The sequence below is a fragment of the Equus przewalskii genome, chromosome 15, assembly GCF_037783145.1.
Source record: "Equus przewalskii isolate Varuska chromosome 15, EquPr2, whole genome shotgun sequence".
Lineage (NCBI taxonomy): Eukaryota > Metazoa > Chordata > Mammalia > Perissodactyla > Equidae > Equus > Equus przewalskii.
The window spans coordinates 3360561-3373476 of NC_091845.1; the positions used below are offsets into that span (position 1 = coordinate 3360561).

Consider the following 12916-nt stretch of genomic DNA (forward strand, 5'->3'; position numbering starts at 1 on the left):
TTGGGGCACGTTCCACAAGCAGGGCAAGCCCGGGACTGTGCACAGGCACACGCCCCCCAGCCCAGCACTCACTCCAGCACGTCGCGGTTGAACTGCTTCTGCCGGTTGCCCAGGAACTCGCCAATCATCTGCCGGCTGAGGCCCTTGCGCTGCAGCAGGAAGTGGGCCACCCCCACAGGCGTGTCGGGCACAAAGCCACGCTCAATGAGGTACTGGACGCCCTTCTCAGGCTTCCTGCGGGGGAGACAAGAGGGATGCTCAGCCCCGGTTCCTCCCAGTTCCTGACCCCTCCTCAGGCCCTCGAGGTGCCCCAGCCAGTGCTGGGAGACCGTGGGCTACAGGCACCCCGTCCTGTCCCAGCCTGAGTCCGTGACACGGGGAAGCCAGAACTGCCCAGACCTTGCACCAAGAACAGGCTGGGACTGGGCCAGCTGCAGGGGCACAGCTGTGGGTGCTGGACAGGGACCCTCCCCCGTGGCCTCGCACTGCCCCAGATGCCTACTCGAATATACAACTGGCCCTCTGCCTGGTCCTCGCTCCCCTCTGCATAGAAAACACCACCTGTGCTGTACCTCTAGGCAGACTGGAACCCCTGGCCCCGCACACGCCAGCCTGCCCACCAAGAAGACACCACGGTTTCCATCACCTGCTAAGCCTTGACTCTGTGCCATTACTGTCTAAGCAGCACACACACCAGCTTACTCCTCACACTGCTCCTGGGGTCAGCAGTCCTGCCACCTGTGCTGTTAGGAGCCCGACAGCTGCGTAAACCTTGCCAGGGGCCTCACTCGCCCTTGTCATAAGGACTCACTGAGTTAACAGTCGGGTACCTGGAACAGGGTGCGCAGTCGGCACTGCGAAGGGTTCTCAGGATCGGCCCCAGCTTACAGGAGAGGAAACAGGGGTGGGTGCAGCCCTGCCTGGCAGTCACTAGGGCTTCGGGGAGGGCTGGGCTGGCCCCACAGGGCTGAGGGTGTCCGCCTGCACCGGGAGCTGTGGGGCCAGGTAGGGCCCAGGTGGGCTGTGGGGAAGGCAGGCCCAGGAGGCTCCTTCCTCCCTCTGGGCCTCTGTCCTCTTGAGTGATAGGCCACGAGCTCGGCTGACCTCACAGGGAGGTGCTGGTGGTCAAAGGAGACACGGTGGCATGTATTTCCCCCAGAGGGCAGGTGTCCTCCTCCACCAGCCTCAGAGCCTCCGACTGGCCTGGGGAGCTGTGGAGCCCTTGGGCTGCACCTGGTCCCCATGCCAGGGCGGAGTCAGTGGGTCAGCCACTATCTGGGGGCCAGGCTGTACCCCTTGCCCCAGCAGGTAGAGATCAGTACTCTGCTGTCCCCTGGGCACATGGAGGTGAGGACCAGTGACTACCTGCTCTGAGAAACCACACAGCTCTCGGTTGACCATGGTGACCTGCAGATACTTTATTTCCACGTGCCAGCAAGCAAAGCTCCTGCTGCAAGGTGGCCTGCGGGCCTACCCCAGCTGGCCGGACCCGACCTTGCCCTCAGCAGCTGGCAGGGAGCAGCTCCGGCACAGCTGGGTCCTGGCGCACAGGTGGGGACAGAGTGGCCCCGTTCCTCCCCGCAACTCCAGGGTCTCCAACCAAGAAGTGCCCCATGGCCCAGGCCTCTCGCCACTTGGCCGCTAAGGCTGCAGCCAGGGAGGTCCCACTTCCTCACTGCCCAGCCCCATGCTGGCCCCTACAGGACCCCAGCCCATGCCCACCTCCCCCTCTCTCAACTTGCAGGCCAGGGGTCACCATGGCTAGCCCACAGACATGTTCTCTTTCACACACACAATGTTAGTGCAAAGAATTCTAGGTAATTGCCAACGTTTAGAAATTGAGAGTGCTCATACAGTCTGGATTCCCAACCTCCCTTGGAAAATCAGACCATCTGGCACCCCTGGGCCTGTGCTCCTGTGTGGCCATGACGGGACAGCTGGGCTGGGCATCCCCTACTCGGGTGCCCTCCGTCACCCACCCAACTGCTTGGCCCCTTGAGGCCCCGATATGTGCCCTGGTCCAGGCCCAGCCAGCTCCTGCTTCCTCCTGCTTCCCCGGGGTGGCTGCTCTCCCTTCTCTGTCCCCGTCTGCTCCCTCCTGTGTTTACACACCAACGTCACACAGCATCATGGACTTCCAGGATGCAGGCCCCTCCACCCTCAAGGAGCTCAGGGCGCAGTGGGAGAGGGAGTCCAGCCGTGGGAAGGAGAGGCTGTGCAAGGGGCCGTGGGAACGCAGATTCTTCACCGATTAAGAAGTGCCGTGTGCCTCCTCTGCGCCAGGCACCGCTCTGGCAGACAGGAGCGAGCAGCGCCAGCTGTGAACACCCAGCACAACGGTAGGCTGCAGTCCACAGTCTGAAGGGCAAAGGGACTCAGTGAGGCTGGAGGGCAGAGGTGAAGCAGAGAGGCCTTCTCTGAGCAGGTGACACTGGACAGCGACCAGAGTGATTAAGGAGCTTTCCGGGTGGAGGCAAACACAGGACGCAAAGGCCCTGGAGCAGGAATGGGTTTTGCAGGATGAAGGGCCCACGAAGCTGCTCCAGGGTGGCTGAGAGTAGGGAACACGGGGGAGGGGGAGAGGAGGGCAGTGGGGAGAGCCGGACCACACATGGCTGCGCAGGCCACAGGGGAGTCTGGTCATCCTGAGCAAGATGAGAAGCCCTGGCGTGTTCTGAATAGGGCAGTGAGAGGACCTGATGTCCATGTTCTAGAAGCTTTCTGGCTGTTCCACAGGCAGCAAGGCTAGGTCCAGGCTGGGAGCCCGGCTAGGAAACTCCTGCAGGCATCCAGGCAGTGGGGCAGGAGGCGGGGAGCTGCAGCCAGTTTAGGACGTAGTTTGAGGGTAGAAATGACACTATTTGTAGATCTGTGTGTGAACCCGATGGTTCAGCTTTTAGCCTGAACCGAATGTGGGAGAGGTTGATTCCAGCTGGCAGGTTTCACTGCAATGTCACAGGAGAGAGAAATCTGAAATGACTGGCCCTTGACCAGTGACCAGGAGCTTGCCAGGCAATTGAGAAGAAAGGTGTGGCAGGAGGTATAGGTGGGGAGCTGGGGCAGGTGAGATGGGGAGGCCAGGAGGGGCCCCGGGTTGGGACAGATGTGGCCAGCGAAGGGAGCCTCTGAATGGCGTTACACAGGGGAGTGACGTCCCCGAGGCAAGCAGCCAGTGCGCTGGGCATCTGCTGGGGTGAGCCCCCTGCCGTCAGGACCCCCGCCCACCCTCAGCAGTACAGCAAGGCCCTTCTTGCCCCAAGTGTGCTCTCGGGGGCCCATCCAGGCTGCGGCCCTGGACCCACTGGCTCCCCGGCAGAGCTCCACGCGTGTCCTGCCACGCGTCACACACAACCACCTGCCAGGTGAGGGGATGCAGGGGCGTGAGCCGTTAGTGCTGCCCGCCCCCTGCCCCTCCTCCCCTTGTGGCAGTGAGGGCCATGCCATGTGCTTTGGCCAATGCACCGTGAGCAGAAGGGGTGCGCGGAACTTCCCATGGGAGCCGTGAGACCCCCTACAGCACCTTCCCTCGTCACAGAGAACCGAGAAGCCCACATCAAAAGGATGCCTCTGACCATCTCCTCCCTCAGAGACTTGATGAGCAGAGGCCCCGGCTGACTATGATGAATGAGCCCGTGACAGTCACAATAACTCGTGTTGCGTTAGCATGGCAGAGCCCCCCCAAGACTGGCAGAGAAGGGTTCCCGGCTGGGGAAACTGGGTCGCAGAGTGCCATGTTCCGCCCCCAGGCACAGACACAGCTCCAGCTCCTCCCAGCTGTGGCTCTGCCTTCTTTTCCTACAAGGGTCCACAGGCCTGCAGACACATCTGCCTGGAGCTCCAGGCTCTAGGGACTGACACGGCTATGGCCTGGGGCTCATCTGACTCTGGACCCTCAGGGCCCAGAAAGGGGCTAGCCCACGCAGAGCAGGCCCAACAAAGATAAACAGCCCGTGCTCCGCGTCCAGGCTCGGGGAAGACGGGACTCTCGGAAGGGCTGCCTCAGCCTGTGTCACCAGGACTGTTTTAAAAGCTTCCAGCCACTCAACGCCTGCAGGATGAGTTCCAGGCTCTGTTCATTCCACAAACGTTCACTGAGGGCCCACTTGGCGCCAGCTGCTGTGCTAGCATACAGTTGGTCCAAACCAAGTCCCCATCCTTGCAAAACATGCATTCTAGCTGGAGTGCGACAAAGGAGCGATATAAACTCCCAGGACACAGAGATACAGCACAGGCGCCCAGGGCGTGGCCTCAGGAGTCAGAAGCCTGGGCTCAAATCCAAGCTCCACTTACAAGCTGGGTGACCTAGAGGAAGTTATTTAACCTCTCTGTGCCTCAGCGTCCCCACTTGTATGATGGAGACAGCAACAGTGTACATGGCAGAGTTGCTGTGAAGATTAAATAAGTTAATGCCCGTAAGGCCTCAAAAAACTGTCAGTTCTGTAAGAAAGGCAATGCTTTCTTCAGCTGTGAGAAAGCGACGCTGCAGTGCCCTGGAGAAGGAGTGGACGTTAGCTGGAAGGCACAGGGAGTGACAGTCAGGACAGGCCCCCTCGGGAACTGGGAGCCACGACAAGGGGCGCTGCTAGAAGGAACAGCCAACACAAAAGCCTCATTTGACAGATAAGGAAATGAGGGCACAGGAAGGTGAGGCAGCTCGGCTCCAGGCTGCCCAGTGAGAAGAGTGCCGGGTGCTTACCCGCTCCTTGCTGTGAGAAGCCCCTAAGATTCACTGCGCCCTCCTCACCCCAGCACGGCTGACAGTCCGCTCTGCCCAGCTCTGTGCAGCCTGCTCTCCCAGTCTCTCTGGATCCCACATTCCTTCTTCTCGGGCGTTCCTGACTTCCACCCTCTGAGGCTCAGGATCAACAGGTGCCGAGTGCGACTGTCACCATCCACAGCTGACCCGCTGCTGCACTCTGGGCCGCTGTCTCCCTGAACGGCTCCAGCAGGACAGGCCTGGCTGGGAGAGTCCAAGATGCATCCCTGCTGTCTGCTGCCAGGCTGGGCCGGCTTTTCTCTACGTCAGCTGCTGATTCAGAAGCGGCTGTGACAGACGAGCGCACGCAGACCACACCAGTGGCTTCCCTCACACACATCTCTGTCCTCGTGCCATGAGCGGTCAGTGGTGCTGCCGAGCCCGCAGGCTTTTGTGAAGGCAGTTACAAGGCTGTGTGCCGCACTGAGGACGCCCACTTGCTGGAACCCAGTGCTGAGTGCCTTGCCTGCTCTTTCCCCGGCAAGGGGCTGGAGGGTCAACGACTGGCTGCTCCTGTAGCTTTTAGTTTCTCGAGCAGCTGAAGACAAGTGGAAGTGGGCAGCTGCCCAGCACCTCCTGGCCTGGCGTCCAGCCGGCCTCCGGATTTCCCTCCCCACCTCGAGCTCCATTCTCCTGACGCAGCAGGCTGACCTCACTCCCAGCCTGGCCAGTCAGAGCCCTGTACCCTGCGACCAGAGTGAGCGGTTCAGAGAGCCAGCAGGAGCCGACAGGGAGGAAGAGCTCTTTCCCTGCCGGGTCGCCATGGGGTTGGACCAGGAGCCTGGGACTGCTGGTGGCCCTTCTGCTGGGGTGGAGGACCAAGGTGCGGGACAGGGCCAGCTCTGGGAAGGCATCCGAGAGATGACCGACGGCTTTTCAGGTCCATGAACCAGTAAGGCCTCTTTACTGAAACCAGTTTGCCTGAGTCCCTGTCGCTTGCAATGAGAAGCCCTGATCAACAACACAAGGGTCTGATACCATAGTGCCCGGGGTCCTCTGTGGTCAGGAGGCCAACCATCCCGGTGACTGCTCTCACACTGGCCACAGGGTGGATGGACTCACAAGTTCAGCACTCAGAGAGCCCTGCACATCTGGAATGCCCTTCAACTTGGCAATCCAGGCTCCGGGCCCTCCCACGTCCTGCAAGGAAGTGGCTCCCTTCCAGCTGCTCACACACCTCAGGGCCAGCAGGCTCACCACCTCCTCAGACTGCTTATGTTACCCAGCTCTGACTTTTACCAAGTTATTTCTGATATTGCGAATCCAAGCTGAAGGTGGCTGCTGGGGTCTTCCTTGCACTTGTCCCAGAGAGAAGGTGGAAGAATTACCCTCTAGCAGGCTGGTCCGCCCTGAGGGACCCGGCACCTGTCACTCCAGACTCAGGACAGGACCCCGGGGGCTCTGAGGGTGGCTCATGTTGAGGGGAATGGGACCTAGACCTCCCAAAATCCAGCTCAAAGTGCTCCTAAGAGAGCCAGTCATTTGAACTGTCAGCACTACCAGCAACGGCAAATAGCCTGGCACAGGCACTGGGTCCACCAGAACCCTGGAGCCAGCACTTCTGATGCTGTGGCCTGGCCCTCTTTGAGTCCTGGTTCCCTAGAGCCACGCCTCACAGGATTACTGCGAGGAGTCAGTAAGATGATGCACGTGACGTGTGTAGCACGGTGCCTGGCACTTATTACAGATCTATACAGGCTGGCTGTCGTCACTGCTATTTTCATTGATTACAACGAACACGTTACATGCAAGCAGCATGGAGCTGGAGTCAGCAGATCGGGAGCCTCACCCCAGCTCTGCTGCTTCCCGAGAGAGGCTGGCCAAGCCCTGCGCCCTCTGAGCCCGCTCCCCTCGCAGGTAGAGTGCGGCTGGTCCCCGTGGATAGAGGTGGGGTGAAATCTCGGAGCGCCCCTGCCCCGACTCACAGCAGTGTTCCTGCCTCCCTCCTGCAGCAGCTCCAGCAGGCACCAGGCATGCAGAAAGGAACGGCAGGCAGGCTGGCAACCAGCAGTTGGCAGCCCCAAGGGTCGAGCTCACAGAGTAAGGCCTGCCTCCGAACATAGGCCCTGGGCTGGAGGGGACTTCAGAGGCCCCTGTGAACAGCTCCCAGCATGAGCAGGAGTCCCAGTACACCATCACACCAAGTGGCTGCTGAGGCCCTGCTTACATGCTCCTCAGAGATGAGGTGCTCACTCCCCTATGAGGGTGCCCGTTTCATCACAGGGCAGCTCTGGGGATGAGGACACTCTTCCTGAGGTAGGAGAGGTCTGGCCTGGTCCACCTGGGACAAAACCAGCCTGGGCTGCTACACCTGGGCCCATGCCAGGCAGTAAATGGGAGAGGTCTGAAGGAAGGGAAACGGACATAGTAAGGCCTGCACCCCTAAGCACGTGTACTGGGTACAGGAGCAGGGGACCCTGGGGATCTAAATGCCCTCCGGGGCAAGCAGCCGACAGGCGGAATGAGGGTCCTGCTGGGCGGCCCCCAGGGCTGTGAGGCGCTGACGCAGCTCCTGTCCCGCAGCCCGAGGACCACCACTCCAGGGCTATGTGGCTTCCACGAGTGCTGTGGCCGTGCCTCCTGGACTCAGTTCCCAGATCCATGGCCCAGCGAGCAGGTGGAGGACACAGGACTGCACGCATGGGAGCAGTTCCTACACTGGATTTTAAGAGGATGTGTTCAGCAGTCAGGTGGAGGGTATGAATTCCAGCCTGGACACCTACCAGCCGCGTGATCTCAGTTCACCCATCTGTAAAGTGGGGTTACTCCTATCCCACAGGAGAACATGACTTAAAGCATGACAGGCTCTTAGAACAGTGCCTGGCACATGGTCAACTCATCAAAGTGTTAGCCATTCTCAATATTTCCAACTGCTCTATTCACCAAACTGCCTGTGGGGTGTTCCTGAAGCCCCCCACCCTTGGCACTGGCTCTGGGCACAGAAGCTGTAGCTAACCACAACAGCTGCCATTCACAAGTACCTCCTTGAAGGCGGGCTCTGGGCGAGGTTCTTGGCTCCACTGCCTCTAATCCTCACCAGGCCTGGGGGCAGGGACCTTGCATCCATAGTCCAGGTGCAACCGGGGAGGCCCAGAGGGAGCGGGGCACTGCCAAGTTGCAGCTGAAGTGTGGCAGAGCAGAAGCTGAAAGCCCCCTGCCTCTGGCTCCTAGGCCCCCACCCTCCCCTCAGGGCTGTGAGCCATATGTGGCCCCCCGGCTGGTGAAGGCAGATGCTCAAGGAACGTCTGGACGTCAGGCAGACAGCTGCACCCCCTCTAGCACCCCAGCGACGCCCCGTCCTCGCCAACCTGCATCACTTTCTCAGGTTTTGTTTGTACCCCCCTTGCTGGCTCCCTTGCCCACTTTGGAGACATCATTCGGACCCTCCTCACACCCCTTGCAAGGGTCTCTGTGTCGGGGAAGCTCACGTCTGGGAGTGGGGGAAAGTAAGAGCTGTCTGGGAGGCTGGGTAGGCAGTCAGGGGTGTGGAGCCTCCTCAGGGGTTGGGGGCTGGGGAGGGAGGAAGATGGTGGTATGGGGGGGACAGGAGACCCACAGGGAGCAGAGGTAGGTAGACAGTGAAGAGGTGGGAGATGGCACGGAGGGACCTTCTAGGGATGGAGCCCGGCCTTGGGTGGCAGGACTGCTCAGAGTCCACTAGGATCTCTGGCCCTCGGTCACCCCCAGCTGGCAGCTCCAGTGCCTGCTGGTGGAAAACCCGCCACGTTCCTGCCCAACCCTTGCAGGCTCCTGCAGCGGAACTGGGGCTCCATCTGCTCAGAGTTTAATCGCCAGCCCTCTCTGGCCCTGGTGAGGCTCGGCAATGGGCATACGTCTGTGGAAGGGCTTCATGAACCAAAAAGCTCGGAATCTGTGTAAGAAAGGTGCTTGATTGTTTAAATAACACAGTTTTGGAAAAGCAGTTTCTCCTTCAATCCTCCCAACAACATGAGGTGTAAACCGAGGCCCGAGGTGGTGAAGGTTGAGCTGGGAGGAAGGTGCTCTGTGACACACTCAGGCCCTGGAGCCCCTGACGAGCAGACGGGCTTGTGCACACGGGATCTGACGGCTGCCGCAGGGGAGCCGGCCCACGCCACTCTGCCCCACACACCACACGGGCCAGCTCACTGCGCCTGGACTCTCAGTGCTCCAGCCCAGCACTGTGCCCCGGCGCATCTGCAGCGACGGAGTCGTTCTAGACGGCACTGCAGCGACAGTAGCCACTGACCACGTGTGGCTGGTGAGCAGCGCACTGTGGCTAGTGCACCTGAGGACCTGGACTAATTTTACTGAACCTTACACTCAATTTACATAGCCGCCTGTGGTTGGACCTCACGCAGTAAAGGCTCAAGTTCCCCCAGGCTAGTCTCTGAGCTGAAGGCAACTCCAGTGGAAAGCCCAGGTTTTCCCTGGGTCTTGATGAGCTGATTCTGAAACTCATGTGAGAAGAACACCTACCAAGAACAGCCAAGACAATTTTTAAAAATAACAAAACAGGGGTTTTGCCCTAATAAGAAAATATACATAACTACAAGTCTGACGCTGGCGGAAGGATAATAACACAGATCTCTAACCCTTCGCGGGGGCTGCATGGGACCTTTGCTCCCTCCCTGAAACATCCCGGGCCTCTAAAGCAGGGCCCGCCATACAGCAGGTCTCAACAAACATCTGCTGAATGAATGACAGGATCCAGGCACAGACCCACGTTCGTGCAGGAATTGGGTGGAATTTCAAGTCGATAGAGAGAGGGCGGACTGTCCAATAATCTGTTTGGAGACAACTGGCTAACCCCCATAGAACAATAAAAGCTAGCCCCTCACTCACCTTGCACCATTCCCCAAAACAAACTCCAGGTTAAAGTCCCGAAGGGTATGAAACAGAACTATACAAGTACTGAACAAAGTATTTCAAAACCATACTAGGACCTCGGGCAGATCCCTTTAAAACATAACATGAAAAACTAAAGTAATAAAAAAAGAAAACACTGATGACTTGACTAATTAACATTAAAATCTTGTATAGCATGGTGACTACAGTTAGTAACACTGTACTGTATCATATATTCAAAAGTTGCTAAGACAGTAAATCTTAAAAGTTCTCATCACAAGAAAAAAAATTTGTAGCTATGTGTGGTGACTGATGTTGACTAGACTTATTGTGGTGATCATCTTGCGGTGATCATTTTGCACGACATACAAACATTGAATCATTATGTTGTACACCTGAAATTAATACGTTATATGTCAATTAGCAAATCTCAATTAAATGCAAAATAAATTAAAAACTTCTGGTAGAGGAGAGAGCATACACAAAGTTAAAAGGTGTATAATTAAAAATCATTGAGTTCTACAGTTTATAAGGATGAATTTTATGGTATGTGAATTATACCTCAAAAGAAAAAGTCAAAAAGAAGAAAAAGACAAGTGACGGACAGGAAGAAGACGTTTGTAATCACAAAGGACTAGTATCCACAACATACAAAGAACAAATCAAAAGGACTACCTGACAGAAAAGTGCGCAAAGAATACAAACAGGCATTTTATGGAAGAGAAAACCCAAATGGCCAAAAGACACACAGAGATGCTCTGTCTTAGAAGCAAGTGGGAAGAGGCAAATTAAAACCAGCGAGAGGCCACACCTCTACCTGCGACAGGGTGCGGGGTGACACTGAATGCTGAGTGTGGGGAGACGGGCTCTCAGGTCCAGCTGCAGAGAGGAGACGGGTAGAGCCCGCTTCTAAAGAGCAAACTGGCAGTTCCTACTTCGGTTAAAAGCACAGCGACCGAAGCCCGGCAATCCCACCTCTCGCTCTCTTTCCTGGAGACCCTCTTGGGAGCGTGTGGGAGGAGCAGATACACGCTCATTGTCCTATCGTTGGTAGTCATGAAAGGGTGGAAGCAACTGGCCAGATAAATAATACGGATAGCCACACATGGACCACTATGCAGCAGCAAGCAGAAACGAGGTGGTCCATGTGCACCGACGGGAAGACCCACAGAAACCGCACGGCGACTTCACAGTAAGACAACATGCACAACCCCTGCCCAGATAACGCCAGCAGGGGTCACAGAAACCGTGCTGATACTGGACAGAGCTTACCGTGTGCCAGGCACTGCTCCAGGCACTTCACACACTCACTCATTTCCAACTCCCCGCGCCAGACAGACACCACTGGCCTCGGCCCCACTGCACAGATGAGGCCCTACTGCAGGAGGCTGCACTGCTCAAGGACATACACAGGGGACGTGAAGCGCCAGGGTCTGAACCCGGGCTGCTGGCCCCAGAGCTGTGTTCTGAACCACGGCTGTCTGTAGAGCCTAGGAACACACACACATGCACAGGACAAAAATCTGGGAGGAGAGACTCCGGAATGAGAGGCATCAAAGGAGATGTCATCCTAAGCGGAAGGCCTTCATTTTCTACCGGGAGTGTATTATGCACATAATTAAAAACTAACAGCTAGGCGGCCAGCCCCGTGGCCGAGTGGTTAAGTTCCTGCACTCCGCCTTCGACGGCCCAGGGTTTCACCAGTTCAGATCCTGCGCGCAGACATGGCACCGCTCATCAGGCTGCGTTGAGGCGGTGTCCCACATGCCACAACTAGAAGGACCCATAGCTAAAAATATACAACTGTGTACTGGGGGGATTGGGGGAGAAAAAGCCGGGGGCGTGGGGTGTGGGGAAGAAGACTGGCAACAGTTGTTAGCTCAGGTGCCAATCTTTACAAAACAAAACAAAACTAACAGCTAGAAAGAACCTACAGAGACTCAAGCTGGCTGGTTGGGGGAGACTGTTTGTTCTGGCCTCCACTTGTCCACTCAGCTGGGACTCCACCAGGATGCAATGCCTGTCAGAGACGAGGTGAGTTAGGCATGGGGACACCCCCAGGTTACCCTGGCCTCCCCCAGCAGTGTACAGGCCTGGGTTTAGGGTGACCTGGGAGCGGCTGTGCCCAGGAGCAGGCAGGGGCAGGCTTGTGGGACAGAGCTCAGGATGGGCTCAGCAGCACGTGACCCTCCCTGTCCAGTCTGCTGTTCTGGCCACAGCTCGCGTGGCAGTGGGACTGGTTGGTCCTGATGTGCAGAAGGCCCCGGGCAGGTGGAAGCCTCAGGAGAGAGCACTCCTGGCAGATGTGAGGTGTCCAAGACTCTTAGTTCTTAGCTGAGTGAGGACCAATGACCCACAGCCCCCTGGCCACCCCTCGTGTGAATGTGCTGCACCCTACACCCACCTCCTGAGACAGGCCTCTCTGACTCCCTCAGCCACCACTTCCATTGTACCAGGATGGCTCAGAAATGCCCCATATCTCCCCCAGTCTAGAAGAGGAAGCAGGCAGCAGGGAAGTACAGCAGATGTGTGTCAGGAACCACCGGGCAGGCTGGCCACATCCCCTCTACGTCCCCAACCCTGGAGGAGTCAGCACCAGGCCAGCGTCTGGTGACCCCAAATCCTGGAAGCCCCGTGAACGGAAATGATGAGAAATCTGAGGTTTAATAAGCAGAGTCTGCCAACGCCCCTCCAAGGGAGTGCTCAGCCCTCCTCCCTTCCGCTTGCTATTTTTGGCCACACCAAGAATAGTCTGCTTTAAATACCGGTCTCGCTCCCCAGGCCAGCTCTCGGGACTGTCCCCACAGAACCTTTCCAGAAGCCCCGGTGCAGTGGCCACTCAACGGACCCAATTCAAGCAGCTCCCAGAGGGCCTGGCTGAGACTTCTGCTGGCAGCAGGTCCATCTGTGTCCCCCTGCCCGGCCACGCGGGAGCCAGCCTGCAGCTGTCCCCGGGGATCTCACTCAGATGCGGGCCCGTCAGCCCCTTGCTCAGACCTTCCTGCCCCTCATCGCGCAGGGAACAAAATCCAAACCCCGAGCCTGACGTTCACAGCTGGCTGCGGCATGGCCCAACCACCGAGTCAGGCTTCACACAACACAGGCCCTGAGCACTGACTGTGTGCTGGCTACTGTTCTAGGTGCCAACAGGGCCCCAAACCTGGGGAGCCGACACCCCTCTCTCATGTTGCTTTATCACAGAGAAGCTCCTCATTCTGTCACTGTTCAGCCTGTGAGCATCTGCTCTGCCCAAGATAGCACCCTTGGGAGAGGGCCAGCCCTGGGGACTGGGGGTCACGTCCTCAGCTCAGTGGGCTCCAATCTCCCCTATTA

General features: G+C 57.9%; 1 protein-coding gene across 31 annotated transcripts in view; it reads right to left on the reverse strand.

Moving 5' to 3' along the window:
• Nucleotides 1-12916, reverse strand: part of IQSEC1 (IQ motif and Sec7 domain ArfGEF 1) — a 353973-nt gene that overhangs the window by 29181 nt on the left and 311876 nt on the right. For all 31 annotated transcript variants that reach the window (XR_011526811.1, XR_011526814.1, XR_011526812.1 and 28 more), the window contains one exon: nucleotides 73-234. Coding sequence is in view for 24 of the 31 variants with exons in the window: in XM_070574597.1 (XP_070430698.1) it covers nucleotides 73-234 (162 nt within the window). In the remaining 7 variants the exon portion in view is untranslated. The remainder of the gene's footprint in view (nucleotides 1-72; nucleotides 235-12916) is intronic.